Source organism: Vigna umbellata, chromosome 2 (assembly GCF_029865625.1).
Source record: "Vigna umbellata cultivar VRB3 chromosome 2, Vumbellata_1.0, whole genome shotgun sequence".
In the NCBI taxonomy this organism is placed as follows: Eukaryota; Viridiplantae; Streptophyta; class Magnoliopsida; order Fabales; family Fabaceae; genus Vigna; species Vigna umbellata.
This window is the reverse complement of record NC_142166.1, coordinates 39,096,524-39,118,010: the sequence shown is the minus strand read 5'-3', so window position 1 is coordinate 39,118,010 and position 21,487 is coordinate 39,096,524. Positions and strand designations below refer to the sequence as shown.

The 21,487-nt window shown below is 31.6% G+C and overlaps 1 protein-coding gene across 1 annotated transcript; it reads left to right on the top strand.

Moving 5' to 3' along the window:
- The first annotated feature begins 7,989 nt into the window (after positions 1 to 7,989).
- On the top strand, positions 7,990 to 8,652 carry LOC148203960 (uncharacterized). The gene has a single exon (XM_088107818.1). It carries the CDS (start codon positions 7,990 to 7,992, stop codon positions 8,650 to 8,652), a length of 663 nt encoding a protein of 220 aa, XP_087963944.1.
- Positions 8,653 to 21,487: the final 12,835 nt, after the last annotated feature.

The following is a 21,487-nucleotide window of genomic DNA, read 5'->3' as shown; positions in this document are numbered from 1 at the left end:
GCAAAAAAATTGACCCTTTCACCAATAGGATTCTTGCATATATATACCTGAAGACTCTTCAACTCAAACATTTCTTGGTGCATGCAATCTTGAATGAGTAGTTTATTTATTCTTTTTCTTTTACAGTTGAAGACGTCTTAATAATAGTCTATATTTTGCTGCTCAACAAAGATAATAAAATCAAACCTAATGGCATATTTAAAGATGACCCATCTAAATTAAAGGGGTGTGGTAATGTTAGCTAAGCAAAGTTTTAAGAAAGAAGAAAGTGGAAATTAAGTTGAGGTGGTCTCTCAAATTTGAAAGTGACTACAACAGAACCCTTGAAGGTTGAACCCTCACGAATGAAATGCATTCTTAAACCACCATAAAAAGGGGATGGAGTTAATTAAAGGTGGTTACACGACAAACCTTGGTTTCCCAAAATAATCTTAATTAATATTTACTCATGTTGTGTGTTTGTTCTACTTCGCATTGATGATTTAACAGATATAGTAGTATAGGAGGATTTTTAGTAATACTTTTGTTAGCTGTCATCGACAGTATATATATCAACTTCAGAACAAGGGGGAGCCAACTTTGAGAATTGGCTTCATTTCAATTTACACTGTAAAACTATTTATTAAATAATTAATCCGACAAGCATTCAATCAAATAAACTTTGTGGTTGAATGTTGTAAATGTCATGTTAATAAGGTAGAACGTACTATCGTGCAACATGTTGTAAAAGTTAACTTTAATCTGTGCACCAGGTCTTTCAGAGAAGCTGTTTGTTAAAAGAATCATAAGAAGGTAACATTGTTTTCATGAATTGTTTTGTCACTATATATATATATATATTGTTGCTTGATTCAAAGCAAAATATGTGGCACAACAAGAGAGAAATAGACCGTTAAAAATGATGGTAGCAGTTCTACATCTATCTCTTTTCTCCATGCGTGGTGGGAGTGTGGGGAGAAGCAGGAATAGAAGGGTTTGAAATAGCTTTCAAACAGTGAATGCAAACTTGCATAGGCAAACATCCATTTCCTTCAACTGTCTCTGTATGAAAACCATAACACCTTTTCTTTCTCACTCACCTTCCCACGTAACCTAAGCAACCCACCATTTTCATAATCATAACCCACACCCTAAATTTCACATCAACACTACCTCAAAATCCTCAACAAACTACTTTGACTCTTCCCATCCAACTCTTTTTTCTACTCATTTATCAATATAGATACCACATACCTCTCTCTCTCTCTCTCTCTCTCTCTCTCTCTCTGTATAATAATAGCATATATCATCATATACATATATAGAGATAGACTCATTTTTCTGCAGCTTGCAGACCCTAACCTTCCTCAGCTTCCCCTTTTTGTCATTCTCATTAAATATATTCTGTTACAACCACGCTGGCTTCATTAATTCAAATGTTGCAGAAATAGTATGCCAAAGTTCAGCACACCCCCCATTGGACTTTTTATAAACTCAAGAAGGTAGGGTTAAAAAATAAATAACATAAAGTATATATAGAAATAAAATGAAATCATACCCTTAAATAACCATACCAAACTCCAATATATTTTTTCTCTCCCCTTCTCTTGGACCTATCTATTTGTTTTTACATGTTTTCTTGCATGAAGAAATAGCTGGTTCAATCTGAATTCACTCCTGCAGCCATACATCAACAGGTTCATGGAACACTTTGCCGTGTAATCCGACATGAGTGAAGTAACCCACAAGAATGTACTTTTGTCATAGACTTCAGTTTCTTGCTCTCATAGGCATACAATATATGTATATATATTATACCAGTCTGAATTAATTATTGTACATATATTATTTATTATTATTATTATTATTATAAGTATTGAGTGTGGAATTTTATTTTATTATTATTATAGGCCCACTGAGGTACGGTTCGTTGGCAAATTAGTGGTGTTGTTTCTTGAATGTCTCGCAGTTTCAGCCAAAAGCGACGTCCCCATTCTGCGCTGTGATAAACCTCCAAAATGTATAATTAGTGGCATCAGACAATGACACTTCACCTACCTACACAGCTACCCTGTTCGTTGTCCGTTTTTACTTTATCAACGCTTAAATTCCCTAAACTAATTATGAACTAATGTTAGTCCAACATATGCTTAGAGTCAATTCCTCAAACAATATATGTGCAACCCATGGGCTTTCATTAGCAACCACAAGCCCATAAACATTAGGGTTTTCCGGTCCCGTTCCTACACGAACCCTTCACCCTGCTTCATAACGTTTTAATTATTTTTGCTCATTTTTTCATGTATTTTATCTCTTTATTAATTAAATAAAATATCTTGTCTTGTAATTATATGATAAAGTTATGTGAAATTTAGTAAGAGATATTACTCTTTTTGTTTTAGTTATCCGTTCTCTGTAGGGAACCTAATCCAGATACAGTGGTGTGTGCTTTAGAACGTGATGGGATGTTCAAATCAAAGTCGGTGAAGACTTGTACTGTTTGCCGTCATTGTGTAGAACTAAGGATACTACTTTATCATTTGATTGAACAATTTTTTAGTATTGGTTGGTTACTAGAAACACCAGGCATGCTTAATGCCTTTTCTTGCTGTCAACTTGGCACAGAAAAATTAAATCACTAATTATTCTTCCACTCATCTTTTTGTTTTTTCTCAAAATCAGGGCAAACAGAAATAGTATTGTAATAAAAATATTGAGAAAAAAAATATATATTTATACATTCACAGTATCCTTTTTCACTGAATAATAGACTGCTATGTGTAATATTAACAGTTAAATAGATTAGTATTATGATGTTATGTTATTGTGTTGAATAGAGTGACATCTTACCAACCGATTCTGAGAACCACCCTTTTAAGAACGCAAATCAAAACATAGTTCTCTTCTGACATCATTAATGTATGCAGAGTGAGCTTTGATATATATATATATATATATATATATATATATATATAGTGATAAATATTGTATGTATGTGTTCATAAAACTCTTTAATCAACCTCCCACTTGCTCAATGGATATCGGTTAATCTCATATTTGATTATTTCTGCTGAGTCATATGTCTGTCTAATCATTTTCGGTAAATTGGCAGATGGAGCAATTAAGAACTAGTTGTTCTGGGAATTTATTTTCAGTTTTAAGGTCCTTACAGTATTTATCAATAGCTGTCACTATTTCATGTTAAATTTCATAATTTTTATTTGCTTCAAAACCTTGAAAGCGATACTTTAAGAACATCAGCTTTGTATATGTGCCAAAATTGAAGAGGACACGAAGAGCATAATCATAACAATAGATGCATAGACTTTGACAATTCATGATATTATAAAGTGAACTAGTGATCTTTTTCGAAAAAAGTTACAGTGGTTCGATGGCGAAACTATCCCCAGGAGAGGAACACAGAAAAAAATTACTTGAGATTGATGATATAGATAATTAAAATATTTAATTAAGTATCAAAATTATTCTGTTAATTGAATTCTTAAATTTATATTTGTTTTTCAATTCGTCTGTGGCTACATTCCTTAATTAAAAATAAATATAAGTGCATCGACTTAGTTAAAATTAAATAGTTCAGAGACTTAATTAAAAAGAAATTCAATAGTTCAGCACCTACTAAAATAATTTTAAAAAATAAAATTCATAAAAAAGAAAACATATTTTTGTCATTTTTATCAAATTATACAGTATAATCTTTATCAACTATTATGACATTATATCTCTATCAATAAATAATTTTTATCAATTCAATCACTAAATTATAAATTTATATTATCTTTACTTTTTCTGTTAGATTGTTAGACTTAAACATCTAAGTGTATTTCAAAGAAATTATATTACTTTAATTTTAATCTATGGCAATAAATTACGTATTAAATACTCTTTGATCAATATAAACTTAATATGCATAGTTTATATTATAATGTAATTATTTTATAAACTAATTTATTCACATACGGTTCTAATCATATTATTATAAATATGTTAAAATTTTAGATGAAATTCAAAATAATTTTTTATTTTTAAAAGTAAAATTTATGTAAAAAGAATTAAAAATGTATTTAATATTTTAGGAATTTGGGAAGATGTACTTAACCCTTGCTTTATAATTTGTATTTTTTCATGAGTTTTAAACCCAAGTCTATTCCTTTTGGATTAACCTCGTCAAAAGTTTGGGTTTCATTATATCAAAGATATCTGGGCCTTACTTAGGGCCCACTTTTATTAAAAAGAATAAAAATGTCTTGGTGTTACAGTACTACGGAATTGAAGTTTTGTCATATTTATAGCATATGTTTTGCTACACATAATAAGGATTCTAGATTTTACTTAGCACAATTACAAATTCTAATCAAAATTTAGGGTTTATAATTTAATTAAAATTGGAGGTCTGGAAAAATAAAGGTTTGAGTAAGAAGTAATATTAAGTATTTAATTTATATTATTTTTAAAAATTGATAAGTAAGATATTTATTTATAAAAGAAAATCGCTTGAATATAAATGAAAAAAATGGGACAAACACCAATTTTTGAAATACATTGCATACTTTAAAATAGATTCAAGTAAACTTATTTTGAAATATAATAAACATTTAAGTAAACTTTAAATTATAACTATGGTTGTCTTACTTTCTACCATTTTTAGTAAACTACACTAACTGTTTTACAAGTTGCATATAATTACTCAATATTTTTCCACTTTTACAACAACTTTTCCGAAAGGATAATTTAGCGTAATATTTCTCAAACAACAAGGAGATGAGTATAATGAATAAACGAAATGTTTATGAAATATTTTTAAGGTGTGTTGAAATAGATTTATTTAGTATCACAAAAGCTCAATAACAATACACTTACTTTTTACTTTTTTTTTCCTAATCGACACACTTTACTTTATTACAAACTAATGAAACTTTTTGTTGAAAAGTTTGAAGGAAATACTTTAGCTTTGTTAAATTGCATCACATACTAGTGCAGCGAGGGGATTTTACCGCGGTTATTTTTCACTATACGTCGCGGTTTACGAACCGCGGCATATTCAGCCGCGGTAGTAAGTCAGAGACTTTAGGCCGCGGTTCTGACCGCGGTATATAGGTTGCAGAATATGCCGCGGTTGTCTACGTAACCGCTGCCTAAATTCAATTTTTTTAAAAAAGAAAACAATTTATCCACTATATGCCGCGGTTCAACCGCGACAATATACTCTAGTATATGCCGCGGTTAGTGCTAAAACCGCGGTCATATGTCTCATTTTAAAAAAAAAATGAAACACTATATGCCGCGGTTATGGTTAGAACCGCGGCATATTCCCCTGCAGTTTTTTAAAATTGCAGGTCTGTTTTTGTGATATCCACTACCACAAAAACAGACCTGCATATAAAAACATGTACACAAATTCAATTTGAACATAACAAACACATGTTCAAATGTATTTCAACATCAAATAAACTACAAAGTCTAAGAAAATTCAATCTAATCAAATGCAATGTTTAAATCTAAGAGCTATTGTATAATCTAATTATATACTTCGCAGCAGCGTTCCTAATGAATAATAGTGACTTCTCAGGAACTGGTGTAGTAGTCTTGAATCTCTGCAAAAGACAATTCATATTAATTAGGGTATATGAATTCAACATTTGGGAAAAAATCAAAATTTGTTAAAGTTAAATATTACCGTTTCCCAGCGACTTGTGATGTGAGAACGAACAATATGGGTCATCCAATACATTACATAGTATCCGCACTCATATGACCCATTTTGTCTGTTACACTACAATATATCATCACAGTTGATAATAGTTAGTGAATAACATTAAAATAAAACAATTATAACAAAGTATGACTTTAGCATATGTCAAACCTTGAGAGAAATCCAAGCAATCTTTCTACTATTAACAATTGATCTCCCACCCATCATCATACTTGCTGGAATAGAACTGTATATAAAAAAAGGTTTTAGCATTCATTTATATAACAAAGAAAGTCCAAACATTGAGGTTCTTACCAATCAATTGCTTGTTTGAGTTGTGTGGGAGGAGGCCTGTGCAATGAGCAGAACCACAAAGCATAGTTGTCTTGCATAGACATAACAAGAAGTTGCCAATGGCGCCTGAAATTCATAATAACGTAACTATTAAATATTAAAATCACATATGGAACATTATTATGTTAACAAAGTTCACTTACCCGGATATATAAGGCAAAAAGTATATTTTCTTGCCCCTTCCAAAACTTCTTATCAGACTCATGTTGATCTGCTCAAAATCATTTGATTCATGAATTGATTGGGGATCAATGAATCCATAATCATCAGAATGCCCCAACTTATTACTGACCCCAGACATATACCTGAAATCAAAAATTAACTTTGATATAAGGATACTTGATATATAAATCAATTTTATATATAAATAATTGGTCATAGACTTACATCGTCCATAGTTGAATAATTGAAATATTCAACTCTTGTGTTCCCGACGCAAGCTCACAGACATCTTGGCTATTAAGGTATATTGGGACCTCAGAGCCTGCCCCAAATACATTAGCATCATACTCAACCTCCAAAGGCTTATCATCAAGGATGTCAGCAAGTAGATGCAATAATTTGAAAGTTAGATGCATCAAGTTATGATAAACTTTAAATTTTAGTGAAAAAAATGTTGAGGAAAATGTTATTGTAAGTGATATTAAAGTCTAATATTCTTGATATCCTTATTTAGGTCGGAAATCTTAAATAGGTCTTAGTTTTTTTCCGTCTCAATTAAGATTTTATTTTTGTAAATTTTCTTCAATTAGACCTTGGTTGTTAAATCGATTATGATATTTATATAATCGATTATTTTATCACTTAACCTTTTTAGTTATCCATTTGTCTTTCTTAACTGATTATGTTATCTGTATAACAAATTATGTCTTTTTATTTGTTTAATTAGACCTTGGTTGTTAAATCGATTATGATATTTATATAATCGATTATTTTGTCACTTAACCTTTTTAGTTATCCATTTGTCTTTCTTAACTGATTATGTTATCTGTATAACAAATTCTGTCTTTTTATTTGTTTTAATCGATTATATAACTAATGTAATCGATTATAATAGAGTGTTTTGTCCCTGTTTTTCCTTTTAAGTGTTCTGGCTTAGTCTAACAGATTATATCACTTATTATTATGAGAAACCTAGATTTTCAATATGTTTAGGCATATTTAACTAATCAAGAAAGGATTAATACTTCTAGCACTAACATGTTAATGATTTAAACATTTGTTATGTCATTTTGTTGTGCAAGAAAGATTAAAACCATTTCTAATCATTTAAAACTATTCATTATCAAAAACAAATATATCTAGGCTCCCCCTATCAACAAATGTCATTAGGTTAAAATGACTATATTCATTCACTTTAAAGTTTAAGGACTATTAATGTTTCTGTTTCGTAGTTATTGCTCCTAAGAGCAACATTAAATGTTTTAGGTTTTTATCTTTAGGCCTTTATGTTTCTGTTATGGGTTGTAACTAACCCTCTTTTCTGTTTCACTGGAACCCTATATAAATAGGGATTCCAGCACTTTGTTCATATGATGAAGATAACTACATATATATGCTGAATACAAAAACGCTTTTACTTACCTCCATTTACAAGCTTTTCTCCTCTTCTTCTTTAATCTTCTTCTTCTCCCCCACCGGACAGCCATTGGAGTAAGCTTCATTGTCATCCCGCGTGTGTACTGCATCAGAGAAGTTCTCGGTCTTTCTTTCCTCACGTGCACATCCACTCTCAGACTCATTATGTCTTCTGACCAAAGGAAGCTTCTAGGAGAAGCTGATATTTTTAGTTTGAAGGCCAGAGAACGTTGGGCCTCAGCCTTTCTTGGTTTGGGCCTATTTTAATATGGTACCAGAGCAGGTCCTGTGCCTGTTCTGCCTCTGTTTCCGATGCATCTGCCCTTTATTACTTTGTTAGTACTTCTGTTCTTGCCATCATAGAAATCATGGATCAGTCCAACAATCCTTCAAGCCCATTTTATCTCCACCCAGGAGAAAACCCAGGCATTTCTCTTATTTCTCAGATTCTTGATGAATCCAATTACACTTCTTGGAGTAGAAATATGAGAAGAGCTCTTCTCTCCAAGAACAAGTTAAAATTCATAGATGGAGGGATCAAGAAACCCCAAAGAGAAGATCCAATTTTTGATTCTTGGGAAAGAAGTAACATGATGGTGTTGTCTTGGATTATCAAGACTCTTTCACCCCAAATTGCAGAAAGTGTCATATATGTAGAAGATGCTCAAGAATTATGGGAAGAACTAAAGGAAAGATTTTCCAAAGGAGACTATTTTAAATTCTCTGACTTGCTCCAAGAAATTCATTCAATTAAGCAAGGAGAAAGGAGCGTAAGTCAGTATTTCACTGACTTGAAGGTCCTATGGGAGGAATTGGAATTCCTTAGACCCATCCCACGGTGTAGCTGCAAGATTCCTTGCAGCTGTGATCTTTCTAAAGTCTCTTATAAGTACAGGGAAATGGAACATGTTATATGCTTCCTAAAGGGCCTGAACGAGCACTACAGTACTATAAGAACGCAAATTTTGCTAATGGAACCTTTACCCAACATTAACCGTGCTTTTTCTCTCATAATGCAACAGGAAAGATAGGAGAAACATGCCTCTGGACTCATCAACCAAAATGAAATCAAAATTCTGGCGAACAGCACTGAAAAACAGAATCATTGGAAGAATGATCAAGGTTGGAAGAGTCAGGGACGTGGATTCACACCTCGTGGACAAGGAAGAGGGAAAGGAAGAAATCCTAACTATGGAAAACAATGTTCTCACTGCCATAAAATGAATCACACAGTAGATGAATGCTACTCTAAACATGGATACCCACCATGGTACAAGAAAAATGACAGCAACAACCAAAACGGTATGGGACAGAATGAATTGGGGTCTGTGAGTGCCTGCACTATTTCTGCTGAAAGATCACAGACCAACCAGCAAAATAACACTAACGTTGCTCAAAGCTTCACACCAGAACAAATGTAGAAAATACTGCAGATGCTCGAGAAAAGTGACAGCCCTTCTCACACTGTCAGTCAAATGCACAAAGACACTGCAGAGGACAGACAAGGTATGTCCTCATGGATTATAGACACAGGGGCCACAGATCATGTGACCCATGACAAAAATTTGTTCATGACATTCAGTAAAATCAAACCCATATCTATTAAATTGCCTAATAACTCTACTGTTACAGCCCACTATGCAGGAACTGTACAATTTTCAGAAAATTTCACAATTTTCAATGTTTTATACATACCAGAATTTAGTTTCAACCTTATATCTGTACAAAGTTTAACTAGAGATATGGACTGCACACTAACTTTTTCCTCTAAGATGTGTCAAATCCAGGACAGCTCTACATTGAAGATGATTGGATGTGCTAAGGTGTATAGAGGGCTTTACTACCTACAGGCTGTTGGAAGAAATCTGGCACCTAATTTTGTCTTTTCTTATGAGCATGTAAATATAAATCTATGGCATTATAGGCTGGGCCATCCTGGACATAAAATTGTTGAAAGAATGTGCAAGACTTTCCCTTATATTCAAACTGTTTCTGATAGTGTTTGTGACATTTGTCATTATGCAAAGCAACATAGATTACCTTTTCCTAAATCCAATTCTTTATCAGAAAACTGTTTTGATATTATACATTGTGACATATGGGGTCCTATCTCTATTTCATCTATACATGGGCATAAATACTTCCTCACTATTGTTGATGATTGCAGTAGACACACCTGGGCTTTTCTTATGCACAATAAGGGTCAAACTAGAGAGCTTCTACAGTCCTTTGTCATGAAAATTAAAACTCAGTTCAATAAAACTGTTAAAATCATTAGGACTGATAACGGTCCTGAGTTCAATTGTTCCAACATGTACAGTTCCTATGGAATTGAACATCAAACTAGCTGTGTTGAAACTCCACAACAGAATTCTGTTGTAGAGCGCAAACATCAACACATATTAAATGTCACCCGTAGTCTTATTTTTCAATCTAGTGTCCCTTATGCTTACTGGTCTTATGCTCTATCCCATGCTATATACCTGATTAATAGACTGCCTTCCCCTGTTATCAATAATAAAACCCCTTATGATGTTCTATATAATGATCCTCCCACTTATCTTGACCTAAAAGTTGTTGGGTGCTTGTGTTTTGCTTCTACTTTAGAAAGTAATAGAAATAAATTAGACTCTAGAGCTAGAAAATGTATATTTTTGGGATATAAGAATGGTGTAAAAGGTTACATTGTCCTAGACATCAACACCAGGGAAATATCTATTAGCAGAAATGTCATTTTTTATGAAGATATCTTTCCTTACAAGAATGAGCAAGGAAATAGGGATGACCTCAGTAACAGTGAAGGCAACACATCCTTTCTTGATAGTTTACCTTGCAACTATGAAGAGGTTTTGGTTGAGGATAGAAGGGGAGACCAAAGACCTGCTAATAACAATGATATTAGTGCCGACAATATCAATATCACTGAAGAGCAAAGAAACAATCAAAGGAAGTCCAACAGAGTCAAGAGAACCCCTGAATATCTAAAGGACTACATACACCAAGCTGATCAATCCTCATCTACCTCTTTGTGCCTCAAAAACAGTATGAAAACTCCTTATCCTATCACTGATGTTTTATCTTATAAGTCCCTATCTGATAGACATTTGAGATACACTCTAGCCATAACTGCTAGCAAAGAGCCTAATTCTTATAATGAGGCCAGAGTCAGCCCTGAATGGGTTGAAGCTATGCAAAAGGAAATTAAGGCGTTGCAAGATAATGGCACTTGGTTTTTAACCCAACTTCCTCCTGGAAAGAAATCCATTGGATGTAGGTGGGTCTACAAAATAAAACACAAAGCTGATGGGAGTGTGGAAAGGTATAAAGTTCGTCTTGTTGCCAAGGGCTATACCCAACAGGAAGGAATAGACTTTTTGGATACTTTCTCTCCGGTTGCTAAGCTCACTTCTGTTAGACTATTACTTGCTCTCGCTGCCACAAAGAATTGGTTTCTACATCAACTTGATGTAGATAATGCTTTCCTACATGGGGACCTAAATGAAGATGTCTACATGGATCCTCCACCTGGTTTAAATACTAACACACAGGGACAGGTCTGTAAGCTCACAAAATCACTGTATGGACTAAAACAGGCCAGCAGACAATGGTTTGACAAACTCTCCACTTTTCTTATTTCTGCAAATTATACTCAGTCCAAATCTGATCACTCCCTGTTTATAAAGAAAACCCCCACTGATTTCACAGCCTTACTTGTGTATGTTGATGATATTGTTTTAGCAGGAAATTCCATGAATGAAATAACCAATATGAAGGCTCTCTTACATCAACAATTTCACATAAAAGACCTTGGGGAACTTAAATATTTTCTGGGTTTTGAGGTTGCTAGATCTAAGAAAGGGATACATCTTTGTCAAAGAAAGTATGCTCTTGATATCCTTAAAGAAACAGGAATGCTTGGAAGCAAACCATGCACTACACCTTTTCTTAGTAGCACCAATTCCTTATACAAGACAGAGAATTATATGGATGACCCCAGCGTTTATCGTAGACTAATAGGGAAACTTTTTTATCTCACTAATACTAGACCTGATTTATGTTTCACTGTTAATCTTTTAAGCCAGTTTATGCAGGAGCCCACTAACTACCATTATCAAGCCTTACAACATATCATTAGATATGTCAAGTCCAGCCCTTCTGAAGGACTTTTCTTTGCTGCTGATTCTGACACAAATCAAAGGATTCAGTGACTCGGACTGGGCCACTTGTCCTAACACGAGGAGATCCACTACTGGTTATTGCATTTTCTTAGGAAAATCTTTAATTTCATGGAGGTCGAAGAAACAGAGCACTGTTTCAAGGTCCTCTACTGAAGCAGAGTATCGTGCCCTGGCTGCCACTGTTTGTGAAATGCAATGGCTTCACTACCTTCTTGAAGATCTCCAAATTCAACCCACTGCTACTGCCGTCCTCTACTGTGACAACGATTCTGCAAGGCATATTGCTCACAATCAAAGCTTTCACGAGCGGACCAAACATATCGAGTTGGATTGTCACGTTGTACGTGAAAAGGTTCAAGCCAAATTTCTACGACTTCTTCCCATTAGATCGGAAGAACAACTTGCCGATGTTTTCATCAAGTTTCCTCACCGCACTCACTTCAAATCCATCATCCCCAAGCTTGGATTAGTGAATATTCACCATCCAGCTTGAAGGGAGGCTATTAATGTTTCTGTTTCGTAGTTATTGCTCCTACGAGCAACATTAAATGTTTTAGGTTTTTATCTTTAGGCCTTTATGTTTCTGTTATGGGTTGTAACTAACCCTCTTTTATGTTTCACTGGAACCCTATATAAATAGGGATTCCAGCACTTTGTTCATATGATGAAGATAACTACACATATATGCTGAATACAAAAACGCTTTTACTTACCTCCATTTACAAGCTTTTCTCCTCTTCTTCTTTAATCTTCTTCTTCTCCCCACCGGACAGCCATTGGAGTAAGCTTCATTGTCATCCCGCGTGTGTACTGCATCAGAGAAGTTCTCGGTCTTTCTTTCCTCACGTGCACATCCACTCTCAGACTCATTATGTCTTCTGACCAAAGGAAGCTTCTAGGAGAAGCTGATATTTTTAGTTTGAAGGCCAGAGAACGTTGGGCCTCAGCCTTTCTTGGTTTGGGCCTATTTTAATAAGGACCAAAATGTATCAAAATTTTAAAGATGTATTACTCGCAATTAATAAATAATAAATAAAAACAAAAATTACTCACCAATGATATTGTTCCTCCGTGGTTTCCCAAGCTTTAGTACTCATGACACCACCAAATTTTGGGTCTCAGTTCCTATAGATATCACATTGTTGCACCTAATTAATTTACGTGGCTACGGTGACTAGAAGGACCAAGATCAATCAATAGGTACACAAGCTTTCCAACAAGATGTCAATGTATGCGAAACATGTAGACCTCAACCAAAAACCAAAAACGAAAAAAAAGAACCACTTACTAGTGACATTGAGCAGAGGCGAGAACAGAGGTGTTCAACAAAGTTGGCTTTAATGACAAAAATGGAGGTCCTTGAGAACTCCTTCAATTATGACAGCGGATAGTAGGGACCTCTTCAATGTCACGATAGAGCATAGACGGAGGCGAAGGAATCTTCAGTGGAAGCTATGGCGTTTGCGAAAGTGCAGTGAGTTTCGTTGAAGAAGTTCAAGAAATGAAATGCATTAAGTGACTATAAAGGGTGCACAATTGGTTTGTTGTGGAGGAAAGAAGGAGAAAATTGCAAAATTAAAGTTGGCGCCTTTACAATTTTCCAAAGCTAATATGCTTTAGTTTTACTAATAATTGAAGCCTAAAAGGTTGGGTTTAATGACAATTTTGAAATTTGGGAAACCATTAGGATTTGGTTCCTTTACAACCAAAACATGAATGATGTACGTTTCAATTTCCCAACAACCCTAAGGCTTAAAATTACAAAAAATTTATTGTGTTTTTATATGCTTTGTTTGCTATAAAATTAAAGTATGTCCTAAGGCCTAAAATTACAAAAATTTTATTGTGTTTTTATATGCTTTGTTTGCTATAAAATTAAAGTATATAAGGTGATTTCAAAAGTCAAATTTGTACTAGTGAAAGGTTATATTAATGGTGTCATTTGAATAGTATTGAACAAACAATAGACCAATGAAATCAAACAAACCAAAGACAAAAGCTATAAAGATTGAACCATCCAAAAATTACAAGCATCCATCCGGTTCTCTAGAAATATGAATAATTGTGCTTCAAGGTTTATAATCTTACATAAAAAAATATTGAATCTAACATTTCAACGTATTCAATATTTTTACTGACGAATTTTATGCATTACTAACAAATTTTGGTTGTTGATAATATCAATTTTTCATGTAGTGATAAAGATCTTACAATCATGATTCATTCCTGGAAGTAAAATTTGTTGCAAACCTTAATTTGTTTTTATTTTATTTTATTAAAATGTCCTTTAAACTAAATATAAATATAGAATGCTATTTAGTTAGGTTCAATTTAAATTTAATGTAAATTTTATATCAAACCAAACGACATGTTTCAATAGATTTTCGCATGTGCAATCATAAAAATGTTAAATATTTCATATTACAAAATGGTCCAACAGAAAAACATTTATATTTTTTTTATGATTGTCCTTGCTATAATCATAGTTTCAATTTTTTCTCATATATTTAAACAAATTACTTAATCTCATAGATTAAAATTAAAATAAATTTTGTTTTAATAGGTGTAAACATATTGTAAGTAAACTATACAATTATAAAATAATCTCCAAGATACATACGTACCGATGTTTATTAAATTTTAATTCATCCTGAACATATAATAATATATTAAAATGCAATAAATAGTTTTGTTTAGTTTGATTCGATTCTTGATTTTTCAATCTAAAATTCAAGCTAATAGTTCAATTTAAGAAAAAATAAATTCAAAGAAAATTAATTTTTTTATTTTTTTCATATATCTATTTTTAAATACCCCTAAATTTTATACGATACTTTAGGTTTTATTTATTTATTTCTAACTATAAGAGATAAATATGTAGTAAATATTTTTGTAAAATAGTTGCGATTGCATTGTAATTTATATTTACCTTTTCATCATAAATTAATTAATTTTATAAAATGTATATTATGTTATTGAATGGATTTTTATGCACTGAAATGTTATCTTAAATTTTATTAATTGTGATTTATTAGAATGATAAATTGGGCTTTAAAGTCATCCTGTAGACATCGGACCACAAAATAACCAACGTAAATTATTCATTGGTGACATTTTCGTAAATAAGTGGGCATATAGATGTTTGTTGGGAGGGGTCCCGACGTCTATAATATTATAGACGTCGGGGTCCCTCCTAACAGACGTCTTAATGCCTGACAGGTAGGTGAAAAATCATTTTTTTTCGCCTTAAAGACGTCTGATCCCGTCACCCCGACGTCTATATTCGATTATAGAAGTCGGTACCCCTCCTAACCGACATGTATATGTCTGACAGGTAGATGAAAATTTATTTTTTTTTTGTCGTACAGATGTCGGATCCCGCCATCCGACATCTAAATGGCCTAACAGGGTAGGTGGAAAGTTATTTTGGACGTCATATTAGTGAGAGCCCCGACGTCTAGGCCAGAATAGACGTCGGTTCACCTGGGAAGCCGACGTTTAGTTTGCTGTTAAATCAGACATCAAACCCGCAGTTACGAGCATTTCGTCGTCTTCCTTCTCGCCTTTTCTCTCCGCGACATTGCTTTTCCAGGTGCGTTTTTGTGTCTTTTGAACTGTTTAAACATACTTTTATTCCGATGATATTAGTCTTTGGTTGATTATCTTTCATTTGAACCGATTAAAATGAGTTTTTGTTGTGTTTTGGTGCAGTTTTTCTCGTGTCTTTGGTAGCGTAGTACCACATTCTCCCTTTGCTAGTTTCCTCGTAAGAAAAGCTTGCGTCTTTTGGATGTCTTATAGCGTTTCAACCCAAAACCGAACTTCGGTCCTTGCCTAGTTCTATTGTCACCGTTCGTTTTCATTGGCAGTTTTAATGGAACTAGGCAAGGACCCAAATTCGGTTTTCGGTTGAAATGTCATAAGAGATCCAAAAGACGCAACATTTTCTATGACGAAACTAACAAAGGAAGAAGGTGCTACTACGCTACCCAAAGACACGAGCTGCAGTAGACGTCGGTTAATGCAATGGCCGACGTCTATAGAGCCCTTTAGACGTTAGATAATGCAATGTTCGACGTCTATGGAGCCCTTTAAACGTCGGGGTCATGCAGTAGCCGATGTCTATAAAGACGTCGGACCTGTTTTGAGTCCGACGTTTGATTAACGTCATCACAAAGACGTCGGTTCTGGAGCTAACGTTAAATGGCCAAAATAACAGACGTTAAATTAAATGTCCTTTCTACACTAGTGTGATAATTATTTAGGTAATAATAAAGCTGGAAGAGATATACAGTGAATGTTAATAATATCCACTAGTCAATATTCAGCAGTGGATATATAAGTTTTTAATTGTAAGTCTCACATTCTAAGTGATATTTTCCCTTTTTGTTTTTTGTGAATTATATTGATCACTGTGTACTAGTGATGGTGTGATTGTAATAATAGGTAATTGAGTGCTTTTATTAGATTTGTATATATTCTTAAAAGATTTTTCGTGATTTGTATATTTCTTGTTTAATTACATAAGAGTTAATTCAAGATTTTTAGTGAAAAACCTAGCTAAGATTGTTTAAATTAATTAGATGTAAATTCAAATAGAATTGATCCAATATAAAATGTTGTATGTCTCTTTTTCTTTTCATCTTCAATTCTTTTAGTTATTGGTAATCCTTAATCACTCCATTAGATTTACCTTTTTAAAGGAATCTATTAAAGATTATGAGATATATTGGTTTTGAAAACCAATTTTCAGTCCTTAGTCGTGGTTTTAGCCTTTCTTTATTTTATAATGATGAGTTTGGTTTTAATTAATTCAATTTCGTTGGTAGACTTATTTGTGACTTTGTGTTGAGATACAAAATGACTTTGAATGTAACAGGAAAGTTACATGTTTGGATAAATATATTCAATTTAATACAACAACTACATATTTTGTTTTTATCACAATAACAAAGAAAAAAAACCTTTAGTTTTAATACAACATCTTTAATTCAATAGTTTTCTTTGAATAGTATTGATGGTCAATATGATTATACACATGTTTAAAAGACTCCCTTCTTAATTAATTATATATTAACATTAATTTTTTTAATAAATATACGTTATAATTACTAAATACCAAATATATGTTCAATTACTTTAATCACTAATAAAATTCGAACAAAAATTAATAATTAAAATTGTTGTACTATTGTTATAAATTTTTTTCTTATTATACTAAAAAGTAAAATATAATAATACTTGTTGTACTAAATCAATTATTTATTTTACATATACTTTTGTAAGGTAATTCAATTCAATTAACTTATATATTTTAAAGAATTTTTTTACATATTTGCATCATCTCCTCGTACAATTATAAAATGAATATTTGTTGAGTTGTTAATCTTAAAACAACAAAATACAAAAGTATTTTTCTAGTGTATATAAGCATTTTAACATAATATAAATGTACTTTTACTTTACAATAGACATAATTAATGAAAACATGTTATTATTGTATTAGAAGATGCATTTTACATAGTGAATGGTAGATGTAAACGGGTGAGCTGCATGGACAGGTTTGTAAGCCCACAATAAAAATTGCAGAATGGATTGGGATTTTGAGCCCGTTGATGACATCATGGAATTCATTAGAGATACATGGCTTGCTGTATTGGTTGTTTGGCATTGTAATTGTGTGTAATCTAATTTATACATAACATTGGTGAAAAGAAACAGTTAAAAAGGAAAATTCGAGTAATCAAGTTTCACTGACATAATTATAAATTTTCAATTAGCACATAAAAAAGCATATCAAGATCAATGCTGGATGAACCAAAATATGGAGTGACATAGTGGGACGAGCCAGTCTGATTCATCTTTTGTAGGTCAATAAAAAACCTATACAGGTCGAGTTAGTTCTCATTGTCATCTCTAAAAGAAAATGTTGGATAACTCTTTAAGATTACGAAAAAAAAAACATATTTGGTGTCTAAGCTGAAAATATCTTAGTTCAATTTTCATCTTATAAAAGCTTAGAATCTTCCTCTTGGAGTTTTACAGGATCAATAGGTGGGTAATTTAAAATCTGTTGACAAATCTATTGGTAATAAAGATTTCTATTATCAACAAATATTTATGTTGATAATTTAAAATTTTTATTGTTGATAAATTTATTTATTGATAAATTTGTCGATAAAAAGAATAACAAATTTTTTGTCCAATATCTTCATTCCTCAAAATTTAGAATTAATTTTTTTTTAATCTTGATTTTTTTTCATGGATAACGCTTCCCTCAAAATGGGATTCACGAGTGCGAAACATGAACACAACAATCAAAACAAAAAATTAGGAATGATAAAATATTACAAAGTAAACATAACAATTCCACTAGCTTCATCAAATACAAACACAATAATAGAGAATCCTAAGCAGGTTGAATCAAGAGAAATAAAGCAAACCAAATACATCTCTTTTACAAAAGTCAAAACAAAAGTACAAGTGAGTTTCCAAATTACTAGAATAAGGTTTTGGGAAGTGTCGAAGGACGAGATGCAATGGAATGGTTTCTAGAAGTTGAAGGTTTCTGGAAGTTATGCGTGACACTTTATTAAGGGAAGTCGAAAGGAGAAACAATTAGGCTAACCTGAGAGTGGTACACAATGATTTATTTCGGTGAGGTAGTGAACACCAACAACAACGAGATCAATCATAACAAATCATGGTGAGCTTAGAGACACTTGTAGTGACAACTACAACAAATAAGGTTATATCCAGCTTGGTAAGGGTCTAGCACGAGAGGTTCTCATGGCGGTTGGTAATGTAGAGGGTAAGTGAACAAGGTGGTTGCATATCAAAGTCGTTGCCTTTATTTATGATTCATACTCAATGAAAACTTGCTAATGTTTGATATATCGTGGCTTTTTTAGAGTAAAGGGTTTGCTTAGGTCAATAATCGCACTCATGATCCTGATCTTACTTAATTGAGTGTATTAAGTAAAGAAGAACAAAAACGTGAGAAAAGAATAAAAGAATTGAAAAAACTGAAAAGAAAATAAAAGAAAAAAAAATAAAAAATAACCAAATAATAATATTTATCAACATATTTTTTGTCAATAATTATTAACGAATTTTATTGACAAATTTATCATATATGATTATTAACGAAATATTTTATTTCATCAATAAAATTTACATAAGAACTTTATTGATAGATTTTAAATATTATTAACAAATTTTGTTCATTTTAATATCAATTTTTTAGAGGAATTTAAAAATTAAAAATAGTTTATTTGAAAGTTATTTTTTATGAAAGTGATTTCATATTAACAAAATATTTTTCTTCTAAATACGGGAAGAAACTAACTGCTAAAAGACATTGCATGTCACACGAAGAATAATTAGGCTACAATTGTTGAACTTTAAACCTGTACAACTTTGAAATTTTTCCCCTATTAATAACAAAAAAAAAAAAATAGGGAAACGGCAAAACCATACATGTATTTTGCCTATTCTTTATTTTGTTTGTCCATCGTGTTGTTTAATTCTACGAAGCTTTCTAAGATATATTAATAATCGAACACTGTTCAAAATATACAACTTTTGACGCGTTCACTTTTGACTTTGTTGAACTTTTTTTTTGACAAAAATGATATATTTTGGATCAGTGCTTATCATTGTCACTAACTCACCAATGTGTGCAAAATATACAGCGGTTGATGGTCAGAGACAACCTAATTTCTATGTGCTTTCTTTCTTTGTCGCGAAGACTTTTTATTATAAACAGTGTGAAAAGAAAGGAAACATATTAGACATTATCTGCTATGTATTAATTATCATCATCATTATTAATTATTATTACTGTTGTAATTATTTTTATTATTAGTTATTATTATTAAGTTTGGATCTGGCTTGTTTATTTATTTATTACATAGTTTGACTTTAACCAGTTTACAAGTGTGATTTGACCAGAAAAAAAGTTAGTAGCTTGTTTTTATAAGAAAAAAAAGTTATAGATAAACAAATAAATTTAACTAAGTTAACAAATCTAAAAGGATAATAGATATTAATTATTATATAAATTATTTTTATTTTCAATTACTAATATTAAATGAGAAAAAAAGAAGAAGTCATTATATTAAAAGTTAACAGATCCATAAAATATCGCTAACTACTTATCTTGTCATAGAATAAAAAATAAGAAAAAGTTGTATAAGCTAAAATAATTAAACAATAAACTATGTCAATTAATATCGTTAAACATTTGTAGCTTTATAGCTATTAACATGTATGTTTTCTCCTAAAATTAAAAAATTAATATTAAAAAATAATTTTATTATTTAATAAAAAAATATAACAACTAAAAAATTTCAAATAAACTTGCGTTTGAATTTATTACCTATAATGAAATTCAAATTTTATAAATTAAAAAATATGATGTAATTAACTTGACTTGAAGTAGCCAGCTTTATATTTATCATAATTATCTTAAAATTTATACTAATAATAATTTATAATTAAATAATATTATTAAAAAAATGTATGTATTATTTCAACTTAAATTTTTTATTTCACTTTTCTTAATTCTCTAAATATGTATTTTTCTTTTCTTGTGACATGCATGTGTACAATTGATCAATCAGAAATTCATATGTCCAGCACTTTTAAATTTTAAATTTATAATATTTTTTAATGTAAAGTTAATATTAGTAGTTAAAGATATATGTTATATTTACAAAATATGTACTATTACATTAAATATATATTACTATTATTGCGTAAACATGATTGTTGTCTGCTCTAACATGCTTTCCCTAAACCTATAAAACATAATCTTCTAAGTTAAAAGGATTTAAAAAAATTAAATAAGTTATTTCTTATAAACGAGTTAGACTAGAGCTTTAGTTATTGAAGCCATAGGTCCTGAAAGTTGGCCCGATCGATTTCAATTCCTAAAAAAATGCCAATGCTTGGTTTAAGTTCAAATATATGGTTGGTTTGGTACAACCCAAATCTTGAATTTTGATGAAGACTAAGGTTTTGAATGATTATTTTGTTGTTAATAGCTGCTTATGCTGAATACTGCTAAAATTCTCTGTTCCCACCTCAATTTTCTAAAATTAAAATACAGAAAAAACACTGAATTACTGATAGAAATTTCAGTATCATCAACCTTGCATAACCAAAACCACCCAGACCAATGAACCAGAAACTCTCCTTAAACACATTAAATGAACAACATATGTGTATGTTTGATGATGGATCCCTTTGATAATGATGATGGAAAGAGAAAATGATGAATGAGTATTTAATTTTAGTGAGTTATTGCTATTTGCTTATCCCACAATCCAAGTCCCCAGATTTGGTTTATTTGGATAAGATGGGGCCGAATGATTAGGACTTCATATTATTAAAAGTAAAGCTAGTGGGTACTACTCGTTGGAGCCATTCTGCAATTTCAACTATATAATGATTCTCAGTTAATTATATTAACTTCTCCATTGATGCCTCATTTGATTCTTTTCATACAAGAGCTTACTAACATTTTCTTCATTTTTCATTTTTAAAATATTAAAATACAAGTTTAAAAATTTAGTAAAAATAAGAAATATCTTTCAAAAGGTAAACTTATATTCTAACCATTTTATTTAGTTATATATTCTCACCCAGTACCCTTTTCCCACCAATATGTAATTTTCATTTAATT

Coding starts and splice junctions, on each gene's coding strand:
- LOC148203960 (XM_088107818.1), top strand. CDS start 7,990: ATGGATCAGTCCAACAATCCTTCAAGCCCATTTTATCTCCACCCAGGA.